The 25,147-nt window shown below is 39.9% G+C and overlaps 1 protein-coding gene across 8 annotated transcripts in view; it reads right to left on the minus strand.

Moving 5' to 3' along the window:
* Positions 1-25,147, minus strand: part of PARD3 (par-3 family cell polarity regulator) — a 556,151-nt gene that overhangs the window by 100,368 nt on the left and 430,636 nt on the right. For 4 of the 8 annotated variants that reach the window (XM_083406076.1, XM_083406075.1, XM_083406070.1 and 1 more), the window contains 2 exons: positions 20,596-20,697; positions 10,036-10,287 (listed from right to left, as the gene is read on the minus strand). In XM_083406076.1, the coding sequence (XP_083262202.1) occupies positions 10,036-10,287; positions 20,596-20,697 (354 nt within the window). The remainder of the gene's footprint in view (positions 1-10,035; positions 10,288-20,595; positions 20,698-25,147) is intronic. The other 4 variants (XM_083406072.1, XM_083406071.1, XM_083406074.1 and 1 more) reach the window with 2 other exon arrangements.

Genomic DNA, 25,147 nt, shown 5'->3' on the forward strand with positions numbered 1-25,147 from the left:
TTATTCTCCAATATTGTTCCATTTCCACATTTCTCCCAAGCTATCCAATTTGAACCTTTGAACTCCATGGGGAATTTAGCAACATCTTTCTATCTGGCTTTTGAAAACACCATGAATAACAAGTTTCACGCATGAAATGGCTTTTGAGCAACTGTTGTTGTGTCACCTTGAAACTGCAAGCTGTACTTTTTTATAGTATACACCTATGAATGCAACTCTATTTTCCTAATGCAAGGGAGGGGGGAGCCCAAATATTTCTTATTTCCACCATATATATAATAAAATGTACACACTGTTACCTATTAAGCAGAATCTAATGAAACTTTGAAGACAAACACAAATTCCAGGAAGCAATGCTTCTGCTAAACAGACGCCTAAGCCTTAAGTACAGTTTTGAATATGTTAGATCAATTAGCAACCTCTGAATGTTAGAAACATCTAAACAGTGTCATGGAGATGAAAGAGGCTATCTTTGAATGAGAAAAAAGGGAATCGAGAGAAGATTAAATTATGTCTGCAGTCTTAATGAATCAAAGATTAGAAGGTGGTCTGCAAATTGGCGAGTTTTGATGAAATATTAAGGAGAGTGATTATTGATGAAAAATGAATAAGCCTTTTTGATTCCAGCAACCTTTAAATCACATCTCATTAATTAACACAATTTGGATGCATTCATCCCTATCCTTTAGTCATACTTTCTAAGTGGGTTGACACCACCTCCACATCTGCTCCTGTGCCAGAAAATGTATATGTGTATGTGTATATGTATACCCATGTACTTAAGCTTCCATCATGTCTACAAATCATCCAAGTGATAGAACATGCTAAGGGGCAGGTGCTGTTTGCATGGTTTGTGAATATGTCAGGAAACCTGCAGGTCTATCATTTGTGTGGTTTGCCAGGTAGCCAGGCCATGTGGCTTCTAACTGCATCAGCAAAGATGAACAGCCACATCAGTATAGTTAAATGGAAAGGGGGCCTAATAGATACATATAAGATTGTAGCAACTGTGAAGTAACATTTTATGTACCAATAATGCACAAGGAACAGTTTCAGTTCTCCATTTAGCATGTAACCACCCAATGCCATATGCACTTTTTATTGTGTATGTCATGAAATTTAAGCTTTCAGATCAGTGTAACAGAATTGCAAATCTAATAAAACCAATACTGTGTCATTATGCCAGGGTTAGCCAATATGGTATCGTCCTGGTATTTTGAACTACAACTCCCATCATCCTTTACATGATGAGCGTAGCCATGATTTTTGTTAGGGGGGCAGGACTTTTGTTGGGTGGGGGACAGAACCGACATGACTGGTCTGTTAAGTATTTCTATTTTATATTATATTTCTATTATATATTACTGTACATTGAATAAGTAATTATTTCATTGAAAGCTTCACATTATGAGTCAAATTCTGCAACCAACAGCTAAAGCTGAAATTTGATGTATAACACCATGGTCATCCATCAGATAGTACAGGTCTAGAGGTTTACAGGGATGAATAGCTGAACTGAGCTGACAGCTAAGGATGTCTAGAGACCATGTTGATATGCCTGTGATGCTTTTATGAGAAGATGCTGTATATACTGTGTCAGTTCTTCTAGCTCAGTATTGTCTACACAAGCCTCCTGTCAAGAGCCAGAGTCAGGAATAGGGCAGCAATAAAATAACACCAGTGTCCTTCATTCAAAGTGACTTGATCAAAGCAGCTCTTCCCAGTAGGTCTTGCCCCAATGTGGCTGTTGTGAGGACTGAAGGTCCCTGCCTTCCCACCGCTTTCTAAGGATTGTCACCCAGCAGCCTAAGGCTCTACTGTCTTATCAATCATTGCTCTGCCCTCTTCATTTCTCTGCGTTCTGGGAGACCAGGAGGGGGAGGGGAGCTGGTCACAGTAGGAGGGGGAGATTCCCTGGATTCTTCTGCAGCCTGTTTCCACTGCCTCCTGGCAGTGGCAGAGCTTAATGCTCTGGCACCAGGCAGCGGAGAGCAGGTGGGGGTGGGGCTGGCGGGTGTCCTGGGGGCGTGGCATGCGTCCTGGGGGTGTGGTGTGCCACCCATAGGGGCGTAGTGCCCAGTGCGGGTAGGGGGGGCAGCTGCGATGCCACCCCACCAGGATCGTGCTGCCAGGGGCAGTGTGCTCTCCCTGCATGGCTCTTCCTCCGCCAGTGCCTCCTGGCCTATCTTCCTTCCCTGCCTCTGAGTCTGGACTGCTCTCTGCCACAGACTCTGCCTGTTTACTAAACCCTGTTGCCTCTTCAGCTTCTGACACCACCTCCTCCCAGTCTGTTCTCTCTTCTTCACTTATTTTTGTCCCACCACCAATCCCTGAGCTCTGAGCCTTCTTCCCCTGGGAGTTCCTGAGCTGTTGCCTTCCATCACTCCTCTGAATTCAGCAACCTCCCTCTATCTGCTACCCTCCATCAGTTTTGACTACAACTCCTTTCGTACCTGACTATTGGCCATGTTGGCTGGGGCTGATAGGAGTTGTAATGAAAAAAACACACAGAATGTCTCAGGGGAAGATTAGTTTACATTGATTGCAAATGGCTCTCCAGATTTTCAGATTTAAGTCTTTACTGGCCCCATCATGAGATGCCAGGGATTGGATGTGGGACTTTTTGCATGCAAAGCAGGCATGTTACCACTGAGCGACAGCCCTTCCCCAACACCACTTTTTTTCATGAACCAAACAAAATATTGATTTTCTCAGACTGTGCATAGATACATTTTAAGGTTTTTTAATTTATCTCAAAAATGTGAGATTTTTAGAGTACCGAGGTGACCTGAAGGCAAATAATTTTGTGCTAACCTAATACTCTTTTAAACGCACCCCCAGATATCTTGAGATGACCAAGTTTTGCGGTTTGTTGTGATTACAAAGATTTTCCATATTAACAAGCGGCATTCTGTAACATGAGGAAAACAAAAGTAGTTTTCCTTTTTCATCTTCTAGCAGTAACATGCCTTACCATTCCTTTTCTGCATATAAATTGTAGCATTACACTGATTAAGGGTGACAAGTTCTGACTCACTCCTAAAGTAAATTGTACTTTAAAAAAGCTCTCTTGGCTTGCTACTGACAGCTGTTGTGCGTAAGTAAAACATTTGCAGAACTGGATTGAGCTATTGCTAGCTCATAACAAAGAATGATTGTTAAGTGACCTTCAATTATTTTATCTATAAGGTGAACTTTTGGGTGGGCCTCTCATTCTCTTCCTGTTTTGCAACCTGCTAGGGGAAGCCCATTCCTTTCTTATCTTTCCATACATTCTCCCATGTATAGAATGTCTTAAAGAACCATGTCAGGCTTTGAAAAAAAGAATAATAAACAAACAGTTTCAGCCCTTTGATTATAAAACAAACCTCATTAAGGCGATAAAGGAGGGGGGGGGGGAATGGGGCAAGAAAGCCACAATTATTTGTCCATTATAACTGCAAAGTTAACTAGTTTTGCAGCCATATCAGCTTAGTCTTGCTAGAAAGACTCAAGAATATCTGTCTAACACTCATTATGAATCCTCCCCGCTATACCTTCAAAGTCATAACCCAAACACTGAACAGAGTCACAGCAAATATACTTCACAATAGGGGCTCTGCATAAATCCTCATGAATTTATATTAAAACCGGATTTTTATTGCATCCGTCTTGGCAGGAGGGAGAGTAGTAACCTAAGACCACTAAATACCAAAGTTAGTGGGACCAATTGCTTCCTTTACTCAGAGTCTGTGGAAGAGCAAACGATTCTTATTGGTGTGTTTGGGGAACAGATGAAGGGCCTTTCGGTTCACGTTACAAGCAGCAGTAAAATAGAAAACTGCATATCAAAGTCTATAAATCAAGTGCAATATTCAGAAGTCAGTCATTGTCAGGATTTTTTGGGGTGTTGGTGATGCTCATGACCACCTTTGTCTATAATATCAATATTCCCTGCTCCTCAGCAAGATATGCTTGCTTATGGTGACAAGAAAAGGTTATTTTTCATATTCCCATTGAATCCAGACAGAAGGGTTTGTGGTAACAACTGGGAACCCACCAATAGCTGAAGAAAAACCAGTAAAAAAATACTCACCAGATACATATTATCCAAACAAGAATACAGGTATGTTGAAGGAAATTAGCTGGAATTTTAAAAGTCTGACCAATTAACTTGTCCAGCTTCATATCAGAGGCCAGGCTGTTTGAATGTGTTCATCTGTCAAATCCTTTGGATTGTCAGATCTCATGCTTTGGTTCCTAGAATCAGGTTTGGGGATTCACCCTCAGAGCCTCATAGTGGCAAGCTAATTGCAAGACCTAGTCCACAACACCTGATAACCTAATGACATCTCCTAAGTGCATAAATGTGCAAGACTAGTTGGCACATGCCTGCCAAAAACGGATGGGAATACAAAATGGCCTTTTCCCTGATTTCTTCCATTTTTCAGGGCTATCAAATCTCTAGCCTTTGCCATTGTGCTTGCTACTATAACATGCTCATAGGTCAAATCCACATACCAGATTTTTTTTTACTTCCAGGATTTGGCAACTCTGCTGATGTGACAACATATATTATAGAACATAGCAGGTACAGTTTGTCCTGCAGGGCCTTCCTTTGTATGCTGGCTACCAATCTGACATGAAAGTCTATCAAGTTTTTGTTCTCTAGCAGGGATGCCAACCTGAATAATATATTGTGGGGGCCCAGGTAAGCCCCACCCCACATAATTGATTACATGATGCAATACACACAGACCATTTGAATGGGAATGCCCATCAACTTTGTGGGGGCACGGCCCCCTCAAATATTTTATTGTGGTTGGCCCACAGCCGCTAGGAGTTGGCTCCTATGTTCTCTAGCCACACAAAGTTTCTGCATCCGTGTTTCCCCCCTGAAAGTGCTTTCTCACACTTTCAACAGCAAACCCCAATGGTGGATCATAAGTTGCCTTAAACACCTATCAGATTCAAAAGTAGTTTGCAATGGTGTGGGTGGGTGTTTTGTGTGTGAGAGAGGTTTGAAGACAACAAGTTTAACCATTGCTTAGGTTCATGAAACTATTCTCATGATCATTTGGATCTCAGCCTATTATACTGAAATTTCCGAGGTCAGTTGAAAGGGAACACATTAGGTATCTGGCAGGGTTCGATTTGTGAAATGAAAGGTATCAAATCCCAAGGTTCCTTTGAGTAGGCGCACTCATTCACAAGCAGGGCTTTCATAGCCCTACTCATGGACACTAGAGAGCAATGTTTGAGTGCAATGCTGATGCTGTTTTAAGGAGGTGAGAAGGTGAGTTGCCTCAGGGGCCCCTTCTTTTGCTTAGCAAAAGGGAACAGGCCCCTTTCTCAAAAAAGTTTAGCAGGTCTGGCTGTCCTTGAGGCCATCAGCAGTTGAACTGACTTTCGAGATCCTGAGGCGCACGTAACAAACAGCAACCTCACACAGTTTTTCATAACTATGTTGAGTGAAAGCATTCCCTTTCTAGCAGTCTCATTAAAACTGTCCTCAATGGGACTAATTCGCCGAACGAGGTGCAACTCAACATAAGCAAGCTTGCCCATTTGGGGACTTATAAGTAACCACAGCAAAAGGTGTGTGGGGGGGGGGGGGAGTTAATAAATCCACAGGCTTTCTCCAGAATGCATTGTGGCTGGGAATAGTAATAAAATTGTGACCTTTCACTTTTGCCATAGCAGTTCTAAGGTACGACTTCATAGCAAGTCTAAACCTCTCCATTAAAGAGAAAAAAGAAATAAATTTCCAGCACTTACAGAAAGTGTTATCCTGAGGAATAACTTGTATCTCTCCATCTATTATAGGTTTGGCAGAAAGCTTAGATTTATATGCAGTGGCACCTCAGCCTTTAAAGATCATTCACATGACTGACATTACAAATAATGAAGTTTAATATAATATTCTAGTATCTTGCTTTTCCATTTTAAAGAAATATTTACCTTGATATTGCTATGTAATATTTTACAGCTCTGGTAAAATATGACTCAGAAGGTGGTTTTTATATAGAGGCCTCCGAGAGCAAGTCTTTTTATTCTTTTTCAGTGCATTTCTAAATTGTATTACTGAATAATCCACTGCCTCTCAGAAGTTAAGCTGAGGTAAATATTACGAGATAAACAACAGCAAAATAAAATGGTCTATTGCTTTCCTATGACAGCAGTGTATCAGGATCAGGTGTGACAATTTTTAAAAATCAACATTTATGTTTTCCCCCCCCCGATAGACTAAACAAAGGACGAGATGAATTTTCTCCCTGCATATTCTGTCCTGGCCAAAAATTCTTCAGTCTATATATTCCTATGACATAACTTGATTCCACTTTTAGCGGAACAGGAACCAGTTCAGCATAGGTCTCCCTTTTCGTATTTTTCCTTTTAATGGCAAAGCGAATGCAAAAAGCATATGATTACGGTATTTACGCTTCCATTAAAGTGTCCGCAGCAAGTTGGGTGATTCTAGCCTACTATTTTGAAGCTATTTAGGTTTACAGCAGCACGGTGCCCATTTCATTTCAATTATATTTGAGGACAATGCACTCTTGGTGGAAACTGATGGCACAGCGACAGCCAGTAAATGTCCATTAGCAGCTGTCTTTTCATGGGGTTCTCTCTCTGGATGGTGGGTCACAGCATATTCTCTCTCTCCTCCTTCTCTTTTTCTCCCTGACCCTTCTCTCTCTCTCTCCTTACACACAAACACACACACACAGACAGACAGACATTTAGCAGCATCATTTCAATCTGAAATAATTATTATAGCAATAATGATAACAACCACAGCCAGTATTGATCAGTCTTTTTCTTTCTTTCTTCCCTATGATGTAAAACGCACCAGCAACACACTTCTTAGCTTGGCTAAAAGCTCTTGCTACAGGAATACAATTCTCCAGACACTGTTTGGTATGGAAACAGAAGGAATAGAAGGAAATAAACCAATTATAAACTCCATCTAGAGTCCCTCCCCCAACTCTCTGTGACTCTCTGATGCTCATAATGAAGAGGTAACCATTTCGGGGGGGGGGGGATACAGCTTAGGATTCCCAAATAATGTCTGAATAAAACAAGGAACTAACGTAGCATTGACCATGGATAAATCTTTAGCCGAACTTAAAATTAACTCTTGGTGAACAATGCCAGAGAATTCTTAATGAGAAATGTTTGGTAAAAAAAATCCAACCATTTGTTTGTAATGGAAAATAACTAATTTTTGATTTCTTTGAACATTACCCAGTGAACATTTTGTTATGTTTCAATGGAAATTACTTGATTGGAATAAAATCTATTGGAATATAAACTTGTGAGGATCAGGATGGAAACTGGTGTAATTTTAACAAAACCTTCACACTGTTATCACTAACTTTTTACAGTGATTTCAATGGGACCCTTAATATAAAATGGGACTTTTGACTATAGACTTGCTTGTAGACTCAACCACATCTTGACTCAAGCCTAGCAACATGTACACACTACATTGTCAGGCAGCTTGCACCAAAGCAGGTCCTACTGTACTAATGCCTGCCTACCTGGTTTAGCCCCCCCCCCCCCCCACTACCAGAGAACACAGATCTTGTGGCTGCAAATTTGTTGGCGGTGGACATATTGTCCCCCCCCCCCCAATGTCCTTGATGTTGTGTTGGTCTGGAGCATTATGGGAAAGCAAAACGGTGCCTGCCATAAACATATGATGGCCAAATGGCTGCTGCCATTTTGTTTCTCCCACAATGCCCTGGGCACATGCAACATCTAGGACATTGTAGGAAATACAAAATTGTGTATGCCAAGAAGCAGCTGGTCCTTATTGTGAACTTAAGGAGGGCCCCATTCATACAGGAGGCTGCCCGCCAAGGGTCCTGAAACCTGGAGCTACTTGTTGCCAATCTACATATTAACACTAACAAAATGCACTTAAGACAAATCCTTTTTGTAGCTTCACATGAAGCACAATGATAATGTTAGAAAATCTGGAAAAGATTTAAGATTGCTTTCTCAGCAACAGTGCACTTATGTGCTGGACCATTTTCCTTAGAGTTTAGTTCAGGTGAAAACTTTTAAAACAACCTTTGGTCCGAATGTAATTTTTTTCTTGGCATTACACACAGCATATTGTGCTGCACCATAATGGCTGTATTAGAAATTAAATAGCTCAATAAAAGGAGATCGAGCAAAGCTGGGGCTGGGAAATGCAACAAAAAGCTTGAAGCAGCAGACTGGTCCCATCTACAGTAATATTTAGCATAATTATAGGAGTGCAGTTATGGCCCTGTATTAAGGCTGAGATGGATGAATCGCATTCTGTGCCTATAATGAGAAGGGAAACAATAGGTTCTGCAGCTTACAGTTAGAAAATAGCCCCATAGATAGATATTCTGATGTCTGCTATTGGGAAAGGTGCAAGAAAAGCCATTTGCCCCTCTCAGATGGAAAACATTGCAAAGCCAAGTGTCAAACTTGTCATAATCCCTAATCCTGGGGTGCGACCACCCATCAATCATGTGACATCACAATGATGTCTTGTGTCTAGTTTTTGCAAACTGGTATGAACAAAGACCTTGGCAATTAGCCAACTGTAGTGCTGTTCATGGAAGCCCCAATGATCATCACTGCCTGGATGGTTAGGTGATCAAAAGGGCTGCCATGAACAGAACTCTGTAAGCTGCAACAACCAGCTCTTTGTCAGTGCTTCAGAAATGATGGGCAGGGAACCTTGCAGGTGCTACTGATAATCAACCTCTGTTTTAGCTCACCCATGTCTTTACCTGCCCTACACCTGATCCCATATGCAACAAGTGGTGTGGCTTGACCCAAATGACTTCATGGGCCAATTGGGGAGGCCTGGCTGGCCTATAGTTCAAAAGTTCCCCAGCACTGCTCTAGTCTATAAAAATACAAAGTAATTCTATAGTGTCAGGCCATTGGGTCTATATATTCAAGTATTGTCTACTCTGATTGGAAGTCAGGGGAATCTTTCTTTGTGTTGTTGCCTTTAACTGGAAATGATTGAGATTGGAACTGGAGATTTCTGAATGCAAAGCATGTTTTCTATGTCCTCTGCCCACAGAGTTCTTACAAATTCTTAATCTTTCTATACCCTGACTCCCTTCACTTCTTTTTTTCCACTCTCTACTTCTACCCCTTTGTTTGGTTTTTATACTTTCTATATCTTGCCTGCCTTCTTTTCACATGCATGGCACTGGATTTGGTGAAACCTGACCTGCCTAGAAGTGGCTGTGAACAGGAAAAAGCATTTCTTTCCCAGTCTTACAGTTCAGCTTGGAATATGAGCAACAACAATGAAAGAGTATCTTTATTACTTTGAGCTTAGTATGAATTGTTACTAGCATACCAATCATAGATCAAATTAAGTGAAGGTCCACAAACAAGCTTAGCAGCAACCTCTAGTATGGTAATCATTAAAACAGAAAACAAAAAAAAACCCATTTTTTAAACTGGGCAAGAGGGAAATTGGGAATTGGGTATGGCTAGGTTGTCAGTTCTAAAGCTTCAAGATTAAAATGTGTTGTTTATTGCAGGAATTGGTGTGAAACGGTCAAAAGGCTGACAGAGAGACCCACCTTGGGGTCAAGAAACAGTGGCCTAAATAATTCTGTTTGCACCCCCCTTTCCAAAACAAAAGCAATATTCTCCCAGGCACTGGCCCAGAAAACCAAAGTCAAATGCTACCCACAAGCACCACAGCTTATTACTAGAACTGCCAATAATTGAACCAGAAGCTGTTCCAAGTTTGACTTTAATTTGAATTATACTAAACAGTGCAATTTGGATCCAAAAGCATTTCCAGGAGATGATGAATTGTGTTAGGATCATCTGAAAAGATTGTACTGCTCATTCCATTATGACTTGATTTGTGTGAATTCAATATTTTTCTCTACAAAGGCTTTTAAAAAGCCATTAATAAAATGCAGTTCTGGCTTTACAGCTGATGAACAGTCACCTCCCACAGCCAAAAATAATAAAATAAAATAAAATACAAACCAGACATTGGAAGCAGAATATTGACTGCAGCCTGGTGCCTACCTGTCTGCAGGTGAAGACTTGGAATTGCGTGCTTTCTTTACTTGGGCGTATAACGCTTCAACCGTTGGCCCTTCCCTAGGGCTCTGTGGTCTATTGTTCATTGTGCCACTATTTATGGAGGAATTATATGAAGCAATTCCAGCGTACATTGAGTCACCATCACATCCAAAAGTCCTGTTTAATTCTTGGATCTCGGCATAATCCCGTTCCCGAGCTTGTCTCTCGCGAAACTCTCGAGTCTTGGCTTGAATTCTGGAAATGAGAAATAAGGCTAGAAATATATTTGAAAGCTGGGTGCAAAAAAGGCTTATATTCATGGGTAAGTAAAACCTACTGGGGGGGGATCACAAAAGTGCTAGAGTGCAGTACTTAAGAATCATGGGGGTTTAGCCAGAGTTGAACTCCGGAGTACATTTCCTAACTCTTTAGAAATTTTGTGGATGGGGAGACACATATAACATACGTAACTCAAGGTTTGCAAGTTGCAGGCAGCACAGCAATGTTTCCATGTGACCAAATACCTGTCTGGGTGTTATTCCTCCTGTCCTCCTTCTCCATGGGCTCATTATACCCAAGAACATAAGATGAACCTTCTGGATCAGGCCAAAGACCCATCTAGCTCACCATCCTGTTCTCACAGTGGCCAACCAAATATCCATGAAAAGCCTGGAAACATAACCTGAATGCCACAGCATTCTCCTAACAAGTGATTCACAGCAACTGATATTCAGATACTGCCTCCAACAGTGGAATTGAATATAGCCATTGTAGAGTTTTAGTTTTATTATGCTATTTATTTTAGCATTGGAACTCCCTTACTCTGGATATTCAACTTGTTTTCTCATTAGGTAAGATGCTGTCACTCAAACAATTCTTACCCTGCCATATGCTGCTTGCAGATTGTCTCATAAAACTCAAGTGCTTTGATTCTGTTGCATGTGGTAATTATTAATCATTGGTGTTTGTATGATGATGTATTTCACACCATAATGATATCACATTGCAACCCAGTGCTTTCAGTATCCTTTACCATTAAAAGCATATGGTGGAGGTTTTAATCTTATATTTAATCTAACTCGGCCCTTCATCTATTCACAGATTATTTAATGCTTTTTAGCCATCCCGCTTTATGGTTTCTATAAAGAACTTGTAAGAATATCTCGGAAGGTTAAAAGCTGACGTTATTTAAATCAATAGAAAACTTTCTCATTGACTGTATAAATATCTCATTGAGTAATACCTATAATTAATAAGAAAATAAGCATCTCCACATATTGCAGCCACATTTCTTCTGTGAATTATGTATTATAGACATTTGAATGTAATTTAGATAATGTTTAATACAGTAGTATTATGGCTAGAAATATTAGCCATTCCCATTTAGAAACTACACATTTTGGTTTTTTAGCTGCATTACTAATAATTACACCTGCACATGGAAAGTGTAGATCTGAAAAGAACGTATTTTCAAATATTGTGTATCATACAGGTGCACTTAGAAAAATACATTTTATCAGGACACACTATATATGCCTATTGTCTACTCCAGGGGTAGTCAATCTGACATCCTCCAGACATCGCTGAACTACAATTCCTATCATCCCTAGCCATTGGCCATGATGGAATTTGGAGTTCAACAATATCAGGAGGGCAGCATGTTGGTTCCCCCTGGAGTAGACAATAAGAACAAATAGCACAGATCTAGGCTGATACAGCAGCACCCTTGGGCACTTTACCATGTGAGGCAGCAACACAAAATTCCCCCGACTGCATTTATGGGTAGGGTGGAGGTATAAAATTGGTATGAAAGCACACAGGCAGCACCAAAATGACTGGAGGCGTAAGTAGTTTAGAAATGCATGTTACAGCTTGACTAACGCTACAAATCAGAGACACATGCGGAGAATTCACTATCCCTTTGATTATTCAGATAATTGCCGCTGCCTTTAAAAATTAGAGTAAACATGATGTTTAAGCGCTTTTAGCTGCAAAGTATTGGACTCCTGTAGTGCAAGTTGGATAATTTGATAGGTTTTCCGGCACTGTTAAATTTAACAGCAATAAGAGCAGCTCACTTCCAATAATTGCGTATTAGAATGAATCATCCTTAAATGGTTATTTGGTATTAAGAGGGTCCCTCATCTGCTGTGGCAGGGAGAGGGAAGAGTTGTAATGGGCGTGCCTTTCAAGACTTCAGATCTGTATCACGCAAAGCCAGGCATAGGCAAACTCAGCCCTCCAGACGTTTTGGGACTACAACTCCCATCATCCCTGACCACTGGTCCTGTTAGCCAGGGTTGATGGGAGTTGTAGTCCCAAAACATCTGGAGGGCCAAGTTTGCCTATGCCTGCCCTAAGCCCTGCAAGTATGGGGTGGTCAAATTGGAGAAACCCTGTTTCTGTTTTATAAGCTATCAGTCTTGGCTGGCAGACCAACTAACCTACCATCACCACCTGCCCAAAAGAACACACAGTATTCTAGATGTTCTAAAAAGTATATATTATTTTTTACCTAGAAAGGAATCTGTACTTTGGTCATGACTGCTTGGCTATCTTGCATATCCTGTTGTTCTTTCCTCGCAACTATCGTAAACATACCAATGTGACATGGAAATAGATCAGCACTACTAATCCTGTAAACTGCCCTGACTCTGCAAAGAGTAACTGGGTGTGAATGGGTTTAGTGAGTACTGGATGTTGTAATGTACCAAGCCACAGTTTGTTAGGCATGACGCTCAAGAGAAAGGACTATTTCCCTAAATCTTTATATAAGATCACAGGAACATGTGAAGCTGCCTTATACCAAGTCAGACCTCTGGGCCATCTATCTCATTATCATCTATACTAACTAGCAACAGAGCTGCAGGATTTCAGACAAGGGTCTGATGCTGCAAGAGTGCACCTGTGATCTTTTACATCTCTGCTGGTACTGCGACATGTGAAATGCAGTGCAACTATGAAAGTCAATCAGCTTCCAACTAATTGCCACCGTTAAAGCCTTGAATGATACATTTGAATAAACTAAAAATTACCAATGCAGGCTGCTCATTTTGTTGGTGTTGCTTTTTAAGGCAGAGGACCACTGGAAATTTAAAAGCGAAAGGACATTACAGAGAAGACCTAGGATGGATTACATGGCACAGAGATGTTTGTTTTTCCTTAGCTGTCAAATAGGGTGGTCCATGTACAAATATGTGTGTCAAGTCATGGCCAAAGTGCAAGTAATTGTGAGCTGAGTAGGATTCAGAAGACTATAACAAAAAAACATTACTGCACCAATTAAAAATACCAAAGTGAGATATCAGTTCGTATTTACAGTCGATAGAGTTTCTACTCCCAAATCTCTTTGTCTAGTCTACAAGTGCAATGAAAATATTTTGCTCTGAAGAAACAAAGTGTAGATTTCCCAGTAAAAATATTATGGTCTCATTGGGAATTCTGGAAATACACCAGAAGAGCATCCTGCTGTTGAAGCCCTGACTCCATCTGATATTTTAATAGCTCCAGATGGCCTTTACTGGTAGACAACACTCTCACTATTCTTTTATCATGACCCCTGAGGTCACAAATGATCTGCGAGGATGGTGCTATTGTCCTTTCAAGAGTAAGTTAGTATGCTTCCCATTAAATCTTTGCTGTTATTTGACCATACTTTCACTGACAAAACGAATACAATCAGTTTTCTCAAATGGCACTATATGCAAAATTATAAGAAATGTGTTTTTCTGGCTGTTGCACTATAGTCCACGTTACAGTGAACAATGCCATTTGATGCATTTTTTCATCAGGTGGTTTTCTAACACAAACCACATGAGCAATCCCACCTATTCATTTATGTAAGAATGTTGACCCTGAAAATAAAAATCTAAGCACATGAAGGTCCATGTCTACCAACTTTAATGGATGTTCTAAGAACAGTGAGCCTATTGTAAGATTCATTGCTGTGAAATAATTAATATTCACATTTTTAATGAATTATTTGTCCTTTGCCATTGTCATAAATAAAGCACTCTGGATTTGCATAGACAAAAATATTAAATAAACTAATGCTCTAAATAAAGTAATAAGGTTAATTTCCTTCCTGCTGTCACTAAATTCATGTTAGCAGCCTCTCTTCAGCTTGACATCAATTAATGATTTTAATTCCACACTCTTGTCACTGTGCTCACTACCCTTTCCTCTAATTAAAATGGATGATGCATGATGAAGGGAAAACACAAGACTTCTGTTCTTGTAACATTTCTATTCATTAGTATACTTTTTTACAGCAAAAGGCTTGTAGCTTTAATGGCACTAAAGGAAGATGAAGAAAGGCTGTATTATCTCTGAGAGGCGTAGGCTTTAACACCCTTAAGGGGAACAGACAATACATAAAATTACCATTGTTGGAGGACCAAGTCCTCCAGAACAAGATATCAATATAGTCTATTAATTAGTATGCATTATCTATTAATAAATGTGTACATGAACATATACCTTTAAATGTATGCACATTCTATTTCATGATTATACTTTGGGTGTCCACAATCTAAATAAATGCAATTTATTGTAACATCTAACACTAAGCACTATTGGGCAAGAATGCAATGATTTTGCTCTAATGGTATGACATTTATATAGGACAGTCTGGTGTGATGAGAAAACTGAGGAATGCTGGTTTTGTAAAGAGAGAAAAGAAGTTTTTTACCATTTATGGAGTTATGGTAGTAAATGTGACTAATTAAATTTTCCAGAAAGATTAGATTCTTCAGTATGCTTCTTGAACAATGTAAACTTGAATGTCCCCATCAAAATATTGGGTCTCAGGAAATCTTCATATTTTAACTATGGCAAGAATTATGTATGTCAAGTCTATAGTGCATATACCCACATAGTTTCTAGTTATTTTGTTTACATGATGGGTGAGCAGTCATCGCCTTGACGTGGAAGAAGGTCTCACTGTGTTTTAGGTCCCTACTGCCTTAGGTAAGTAATCTGTTGCAAATATAACTTCCAGCAGAGACTGTGAAGCTTATAACTTTTAAAACCTCACTAAGCTTTCCTTCTGCTTCCAAGGGAGAAACTTTTCTCACATCACTTTTCAATTCAGAGACAGGCTGATGACAAAAATATCATGGTACAAATTATTTGGAAAGACTACTGTACTCCTTTTAGCCATTTATAATACATTCTTAAACATAAAGTAGCGTCCTAATGCATCCTTACAACTGAAGAGTCTTGGCAATGCACAATACATTGAGAAACCAAGACTGAGAATCTTTGCTGCAGTCATTATTTTCAATCCCATGAGCTCCTAGACATTCCACTTGGCAAATTTCTGTCTCCACTTTCTTCACACTTGGGATCAGAAAGACCCACAAAACCAGTGCGGGGAGCTCCCCCTTCTGGTTCAGGAGCTGTGAAGGACAGAGGCTGTTTTCATTTCAGCACTGATACCCACTGACTAAATTTGCAAAGAGACGGATACTAACAGATTCACTTCATAAATGTCATCTTATTGGACTAAGAAGCAAAAGGGTAGCAAAGTTTTGAAATAATAAACACCAAGGGTGGTTGATTTGGTTTTTTTTTTCAAAGGATGGCTCACATTTAGAAATGCACAAATACAACTGTTAACTTTTGGAGACTGATCAATATTTAGCACTAACTTCCGAAGCTCTTTGCAAGTCAACAAAGTCAGGAGCTCTTAAATATTTTAAAACAGCATTTCAAGAAAACCCCATCATGACCCCCTCCAAAATCTAGCTATCCCTGTAAGTAATGTCATTCCAACTTGCCCTTGGGAGCTAACCACTAGCAACATGATTTTTTTCTGTTCTAAACCAAGACAGCGATTAACAAGTAAACATGCATTTATAAATAAATATCTAAATAGTATTATTATCGTTGTTTAATTAATACAAACTGCGAAAAGAACTGACAGACAAGGATGCATATCTAAGCTGTACAGAGATTATAAATGTTTGGAATGTAAGCTTTTGCACCTCTCAAATCTCTTCTTTAGGGCCTTTCTGGAAAATCAATTTTTTTAGTGTGATAAATGTGTAGCGGTTTTCCATTTGTTGCATGGGATCCAGACATTTTCCCTTAAGGAAGCAATTCTGTTTCGGTAATGTCACAGTTTCCCCCGCATTCAAGCCACAATATATTGCTGCTTGGAGGATGTAGTTCTTTTCCCAGTTAGCAGGCTGCAACAGACTGCTGTCTTGAATATGATTCACGGGCACCTATTGCGTAGATTCCATGACATCACTGATGACAGGAGAAACTACCACTATGCTTCTGCCCTGCTATGATTTGGACTCTAAATCCTTGAAAGTGGCTTCTTGCAGGAGCTGAAGTTTACAAGTATGGAAAAACCTTGTTTGCTTCATGCTGCCTCTTTCTCAGTTAGCAAGTCTTCACATTTTGCCTTGAGACTCCAGCAAGAATCCTTGCAAAGATTAAACTGAGATGGGAGTTGTATAATCCTGTGCTGTTACCCCCTCTGCAGGCTTAACACATTCTCTCTGTCTCTGCTGAATATCTTACTATATTGAACTTAATAGGGAATGGCATAATTGCATAATTAAGGGAAAGGGTCATATATCTGTGGGAGAGTATCTGTTTTTCCTAGTTTTGTCTACATGGTGATCAAAATGCTATCATTCTATCAGCACAGGTGCACTGACATATGTGTCATGTGTAGAATGCAATGTACTACTGTACTTTTTAAAAAAGATCATATTACTTGAGTACTATTATAGGACCATGCCTTATTTTCATTGGCCAGTATCAGGAATTGAAACTTTATCAGCCATGTTTGATATTTATATAATATAAATATAAAGGGGGTAAAGAAGTATTTACTATATATTTGGGCACACTTAATAATCTCCTTTCCTGAAATAGCTTCCTTTTATGTGGGTTTCAAGGATACAGCAAGAATGGCTGGAGCAGTCTTGCTTCATACAAGATGGGATACTGTATAAAAATGGCAGTCTTAATTCAATTCGTTCAATGGAAAATTAAGCTACATTAATTTGCTTGTCTTCTAATCAATGTGAACAAAATACTTTCAAGACTTCGAGCAAAATACAATGCAAGCAAAACACTATTAAAATTATAGAGTCAGGGCAAAATAATTTTATATAATTGTGGCCCTGATTGATTTTTTAATGGAGCATCCACTTGTTCTCTGACCCCGGTGGACTTTCGCTGCATTTTGGTTCTACACAGCAAATTCATTACACCAAACCTAGCTCCCCCGTGCATTTCATCATTAGAGCAAGCAAATTTGAGATTAAGTTATTTGTGTCACTAACAGCACAGGAAGAAGAAAAAACAGAAGTATTTCTAAAAACAAGCTACTGTCTAAATTGAAATGTTCTACTGGACCCTAATAAATTTTTCAAGGATTGCCCAAAGTTTCAGCCACAGAGTTTTTTTTTTATTATACTGTTTTACACTCCCTGCTTCTCCTAACAGCAGTAAGTTTCAGGGCAGCCCTTTTAGATGGTCAGTTTCCTTTGAGGAGCCATTTAAAGTCCCCTTAATTATATACTATATTTATCCCAAGCAGTTTACAATGGGTTGGATCTTAACATATTTTTTTCCTGATTTGTTCTTTTTAGAATAATAAGGAGCTATTGTCAACACTGTTATTTTTCTTAATCAATAATCAATAAAATGAAAGAGAAAAACATGAGAATATAACAATCATAGGCAATTTACATTGGGAAACACATTAGTAACTGGCACTGTAGGAAGTAGGTTGGAAAGAAACTCCCAACTTCAAAGAAAAAAGGAACAAGTAGCACAGGAGATCTCAAGACCAACACCTCCCCTGTAATCATGCACGCCCAGTGAATGTATCACTAAAGTAATTATGGTGCTTGGTGCAGGAACAAAATGTGAGAGTCAATTCATGTAAAATCATCCCTATATATATATATATATATATATATATATATATATATATATATTTGTTAAGACACAGACATAGCTTAATATTTAGGGCTGCTTTCTCACAGTACAATTTGGGATGTGCACATTAGAATGAACATTTGTAAACTTAGATATGTAATGTATGAGTGAAGTAAGTATGGGGGGGGGATCACATGCTTATGGCACGATCATACCCAGCTTGAGCGTGATCCAAGTTTGTGAAATGTTCTTGAGACATGTGTCATTAAGTTCATATGATACATTAAAAGGTAAAGAGACCCCTGACCATTAGGTCTAGTCATGAATGACTCTAGGGTTGTGACGCTCTTCTCGCTTTATTGGCTGAGGGAGCCGGCGTACAGCTTCCGTGTCATGTGGCCAGCATGACTAAGCCACTTCTGGCGAACCAGAGCAGCGCACAGAAACGCCGTTTACCTTCCCACCGGAGCGGTACCTATTTATCTACTTGTACTTTGACGTGCTTTCAAACTGCTAGGTTGGCAGGAGCAGGGACTGAGCAACGGGAGCTCACCCTGTCGAGGGGATTCGAACTGCTGACCTTCTGATTGGCAAGTCCTAGGCTCTGCAGTTTAACCCACAGCGCCACCCATGTCCCATGTGTTACATTAGTGCATAGTAAATACAGTGCACAACAAACATACCATCACTTATTAAAATATATGTTAAGATGGATTATTGCTTCTGTTCCTTGGGTTTACACAATAGTAGGAATAAAGGTACAAGGTAGTGATCCTTACCAGGGATTGGCTATCAAGATCTCTCTCTTTAAATATAGAGCTAGGGAACATAGATGCTATTGAACTCCGCAACTCCAATCAGCCACAGTCAGGAATGATGAGAGTTGCAGCTTAGCAACATCTGGGGAACCACAGATTCCCCCACCTCTGCTTTAAACTGAGGACATGAATCTAATTTTACTGTTGAGGGTATGTTTACAATTAGCCCAATTTATATTTCCAGAATCAGAAATAAAAAAAGCATGCATTTTCGTGCCTGCATTAGAAAACCATGAGAAGCAAACTGTTTCTTCTGTTGCTTTATCAGGTTCCCTCCTCTCTTTTTTTGTAACATTTGAAGCCATGCTAACAGAAAAGGAGGGGAATGTGTCTTGCCATATTTCCCCCGTCAGTTTCTATTTCCCCGGAAAAGCCTCCCCGAAGACTGGCAGCTTGCTAAGTTTAGCTCTAGGACAGCACCCTATGAGACACGAGGGCTGCTGTCAGAAGCAAATGATGCCCACCCCTCATGTACATAGAGGCATCTCTGGATCCCAGCCCAAGAACCTACTTTATACTGGGAAGAATTTTCAAAACTGCTGGTGGACATCCAGTGTAAAGTACTAAGAGTTTTCTGATCAAAACAAACAATGAAATGCGTAGACATGTGTAGTCCTGCTTATAAAATTATGCGCATATTTGTATTCCAAGGTAATTTAATGACGCAAATTAAAAAAGGGATCCGACTACAGTTCAACATGCAATCTAAACTGGAATAGCTTCATTAACGTCAATACCGCAGCACGCTGCAATTAGTCAGCGACCTATTTTCTATTAATATTTTTTTGAATTATAAATAGCCATCGTTGTTAGTGTTTAGCTTCACTGCAAAGTAAAATGTTGTAGGAATAGTGGCAGCAATTTAGAATCAACTGTTGCATCATAAAGCTAATCAAGTTAATTGACTTCAATGTGATTTTGTAGTGCTCTGGAAGTGACAGGCTGGAATTGCAGGCCTGCGTTCAGATATAAGCATTTATGAGAATTAAATTAATGTTATTTGGTGCATCATTGTAGCTAGGAACTCTGGTCCAGATGTCCATTATGCACATGGGAGCAGCGCTGTATACACGCACAGCTCTTGCCTCATATAAGCCTCCTTATCCAATGCAATTCCAGGTTATTCCAGGCACACATTTCTTTCTGTGGGCATAACTGCACTGAAAAGTTGGGGAAGTATGCATTAGCTAGGTACGTGGGGATGCATTTGGTTGGTTACTGGAAAACTGGGCTTATACAGATGGAATTTGACAGAAGTAATTATATAAAAGCACGAAGATCTTAAATTTGAGGGGGAAATACTCCAGCAAGGAGTACTCACTAGTTATTTTATACCCAGCTATTTAATCTACACAACACTACAGGACAACAGGAAAAGGTTGATCTCCAGTGACAATATTTATTTCCAGCGAGGAGTTTCAAATTCAATTGAAGACACAGTGTAAAATCAACAAAAGTAGATACGCAAATGTTTTCAGGAAAAGATACAAAATTTATTCCAATTCCATATAAATATTAATGTTTTTGAAAGTGTCTAGACAATCAATTCTAGCACAGGTGTACTTATTACTCCAGTTGCCCCTGTAAAGAAGGGGGAGTGGGGATGACAAATCATGAAACAGATGCCTGGTTGCTATAACAGCCTCTGAATATAGTCAAATTATCCTAGCTGATGTCCAATATATATTCTGCTTTCTCCCATTAGTTACATGAGCTCTACAAACATATTTGTATCTGAGTCATTTGACTAAAAATGAACTCCAGTGGAATGTAAATTACCAAACGTAAAAAAAAAAAAAAAATCTCTATCAAGATTTAAGCAAAAGACCAAGTCTACCTCTCCTGTTCTTGCTTCATTCGTATTCTCTCCTCTTCTGAAGTAACAGCTTCCTGCACTTTTATTTTCTCAATCTTGTCATCTTTTCGATGTTTGCCAAACCTGTTAATAACAAAACAAAAGTTCTAACTTGTCAACGTGAACCATAATTGTGTAGGCTTCTACTCTCCACATAGAAAACTCTGTGCTCATTATAGAATGACACTCAAACAAAGGGGGCGGGATGGAACGGCAAGGTAATCATCAAACAAATATCAGTTTGAACAGTTCAGCCTCAGTGATGCTTATATTTATAACAGCACTCCTGGTGAGATGTTTATTTTTAGATTAATACCTGAACCATTTTATTGCACGTCCTGCTTAATTTACTCGTTAAGTGCAAGGTGCAGATATAGTTAAGCAGTGCACATGGAGGTTAAATTACTCCATGAATGGAAGAGATACTTCTGCTTTGCCATACCCAGTGAGTGGGTAGGGTGGGTACCTTTCCCTTCACTTTTTTTGGTTCTGTTCTTTACCACCACTTCTCTTTTTGCCCCCCACTGCAATGGATGGAAGGGAATTAAGTACACCAGCTCCAAGGCTGGTTTCACTGAGGGCTCACTTTGGGACCAGAAGGCTTAGGATTCTGCAAATCTTCTGCCACCCTTGACACACATAGCCAGCACTGCAGAGGTTTCCAAGGGTGCACCATGGGGTCTTCTGATGGCATATATGCTGTCACACTGGCAATTTCCCTCTTTAGCAGTGCATCAACATCTATGCCATATCCAAAGCCCCCACCCCAAGAATGCTTTCTTGTTTTAAGCCTGCAGCCTAAGTTTAAATCATTAATAAATAACTAAACTACAGCACAGCATTTCTGCATACTGAAACAAATCCACTAGCTCCTCCTTTCTTATTTTATTTGTTGCATGTATATATCGCACATCAACCAAGTCCTCTGGGCTGCTTACAAACTGTTTAAAAAATCAAAATTCAAGAAAGAAAGAAAGATCTGGGATGGTGTGATTAACATGTACAAAGCAAACTTTTCCACACTGCACATCATTTAAAAAATAAATAAATTCATTCACGGAAACTGATAAAAACAAAGTAACACACTCAGCAGTATTAACATTACAGGTTCACAACATAAGATAAGAATAAAAAGCTTACAGGGAAAATGGATCCAGGCAACTGTCCAGTCAGAACTGGCAGAGGGGTGAATATTCACACGTGAGCGAGAAATGTTGCAACTACAGGCAACAACCAATTGACACGCAAGCATGCATTGCATCAAACCTGGAAGCGACTTTTTAAATGGTGGAAACTGCCCTAAAACAGCCCAGAAAGGGCAAAAAAGGTACAAAAACAGTATCTAGCAATCTCACAAGCCTTTGCAAATGCAATCCCAGGAGCTCTTGCACTGAACATTGAAGCCTGAGGAGTTGAAGTTTGAACAAGGAGGTTTGGAGGGAGTGATTGTGGTGGAGTTTGGTATCCAGTAAGTGCTGCTGATTTTTTAAGGGTTTTTCAATGGTTTCAAAGGTTTACAACATGTCTGCAGGCTTTTCCAATGGTGTTTCATATATGTGTGATTTCATGTAACCACATGGTGCCTCATAATGTAATTCCCACGTAAATTGGGAGTTGTCTGTACAAAGGTTCAATTACTTTCCAACATCTAGAGGGCATCAGGTTGGGGGTACTTTGATCTAAAGAAAGAGCAAGTTGAGTCCTAGAGTGTAGTGGCAAGAGCAGGCATAGGCAAACTCGGCCTTTCAGATGTTTTGGGACTACAACTCCCATCATCCCTAGCTGTGGTCAGGGATGATGGGAATTGTAGTCTCAAAACATCTGAAGGGCCGAGTTTGCCTGTGCCTGGGCTAGAGCGTTGAACCAGGATTTGGGAGACCAAGATTCAAACCTTCAATCAGCCACAAAACACATCAGATGACCTTGGGCCTCTCAGCCTGGGGAGTGAAGAATTCCAGCCACAATTAAATGTCCAGCTATGGTCTAAGGCAGCTGCATTACATGTCACTAAAAGCAAAAGTCAGCTGGCCACCATTACCACCCAGCAAATAATCTGTTAAGAAAAAACTACTTCTGTCAAAATCCAGCTCCACATCAGAAAATGGGGGTGGGGGTAGGGAATTAGAGAACTCTAATTCACAGTAAGAAAAATACATCCAAGAGAAATGTTAAATGTCTTCTTCTCCCCAGATACTTCAAGATGTCATATTTTGCCCTGCTTAATGTATTTTTCAGTGCTAGTGAATATCTTACCATTAAATATCAACAAACTGAATATCACACTCAGATTTTCTGAGTGTGTATGTGTTTCTCCCTTCCATTTATTGATGTAGGCTTTACATTAACTTATAGATGGAAATAAAAACACAGCTTAGAGTTCCAGTATAATTGGAACGAAAGCAATTTTTTATAGAATTATTTTTATGACAGATTGAAATAACGGTTGCAAATTAAAAATATCCTGCCTGTCCCAAAGTGTGAGAAAATGATGAGGGTGAGCGGATGAAATCCTCTTCACTAATTGCCAAGATACTCCAGGGTTGTTAATTTAACTCCCTCATTTTCCATTTGCAAAAAAGAGAAAAAAGGTCAGAGAGCACTCTGAAAAGATACCTGTGAGCTCTCCAAAATGATATGATGCTAAGTCCTCAAGTCAACTAATTTGTGACAGTTGGGACAAGCATCATTCTATATGCAAAAATGATTTTGTGCTCTTCTCTTTGCAAACATCCTAGAACATCTTCCCTCATGTCAGTGCATTCTATTGCTATCTAGATTTTGACATCTTGCAGAATCCCTTTCAAAGCACTGTCTTGCAGAGCTGCTGGGGCGGGGGGACAGATCACTCTTGCCAGAAATCTGAATTGCTTGCTTCAGGTTTTCCCACTCCCATTCTTCCATCCGTTTCAACTTTCCTCCCAATTTCTCCCTCTGCACATTCCATCTATTGAGGCAGACAGAGACCTGCAGGTCTACCATCCTGTCCTATGAGTACTACAAACCTATGACAGGACTTTTCAATGGAAATAGCATGGACTGGACAACTGGGAAAGCTTGGAGAGTGGGTATTTCCCCCTGAAGATGAAAAACATGTCAGTCCTGGGACATTTCAAGAGTGACATGAAGGAAGTCCAGCATAAAACTTAAAAGAAATAAAACCAACTCAAACAAATACTGGTGTGTGTGTGTGTGTGTGTGTGTGTGTGTAACCAATGCTTATTTCATGATGTCAAACAACAATGTGCTAAATTGCATTTGCAGGAAGTAGGATGAGATCTAAGTTAACAAAATAATGATAAATATACCACCGGTTTCTTAACTGAAGGCCTTTTGAACAAAGGCCCCCTTTCCAGGTGGGAGACATCTGCAGAGACATCTGCATTCCTGGATAGTGCAAGGGTATTGGGCTTGCAGTTTTTTGTTTTAATTGTAGGATTTCTGTGAGGTTGAATAAAACAGAAGGCTAGGAAGGGGGAAATCCTTGGGGCACAAGGGCTGGAGCATAACAGAAGAAGCACTCTCAGTACTGATACTACATCATTTCCATCTCCATAGCAAAGCACTTACAGTAAGAAATTGTGGGAAGCCTCTCTAACCTGCTTCAGAATGGACGTGCCTCAGAATGAAATCATTTGCATTCAGCCCGGTTCCAAAGCAAGTCCCTGTTGCACAATCCATGGAGCAAGGAACCACTTGTAACTACATTCCCTCGAGATTCTTAAAGCTAAATCTAAAATTGCCTGATTTATTCAATGGTGGGCATCTAGTCTTTTATATATTGTTTGTGTTTGGATGGACTGTTTAAACTTATGACAATGAAGGCCAACAACAACAACAACTACATTCCCTATTCTCCTTGCGACAATGAAGGGATGCCCAGGTATAAACCTATGTCCTAATCCAGGGGTCAGCAACCTTTTTCAGCCATGGGCCGGTCCACCATGTGGTGGGCCAGACTATATTTTGGAAAAAATAATGAACAAATTCCTATGCCCCACAAATAACCCAGAGATGCATTTTAAATAAAAGGACACATTCTACTCATGGAAAAACACGCTGATTTCTGGACCGTCCGAAAGCCAGATTTAGAAGGCGATTGGGCCGCATCCGGTCCCTGGGCCTTAGGTTGCCTACCCCTGTCCTAATCCAGCACAAATTCTGCCACCACAGGGAGTCAACTGCCAGAAAAAGGCAACCAAAACGATGAAGGAGAGGTAGAGACTCCCATATATGGAAAGGTGGCAGCAGTTGAGAGAAAAGGTGAGTACAAGGTGACATGGTTGAAGTTTATAAAATTGTGCATGGCATGGAGAAATTGGAGTGAGAAAAGTTGAATGTTGGAAGATTCAGGACAGATAGTTCAACTATGGAACCCATTCCCATGGAAGTTCTTGCTGGGGTTACTATAGGAGTCCAGTTCAAAACCAAACCATTGGGGACATACTCAAAATCAAATAGATATGTGTCTTTCATAGAATCAAAGTTGGAAGGGACCACGAGGATAATCTAATCCAACCCCCTGCAATGCAGGAAT

The sequence above is a fragment of the Podarcis tiliguerta genome, assembly GCF_965153285.1.
Source record: "Podarcis tiliguerta genome assembly, chromosome: 12".
NCBI lineage: Eukaryota > Metazoa > Chordata > Lepidosauria > Squamata > Lacertidae > Podarcis > Podarcis tiliguerta.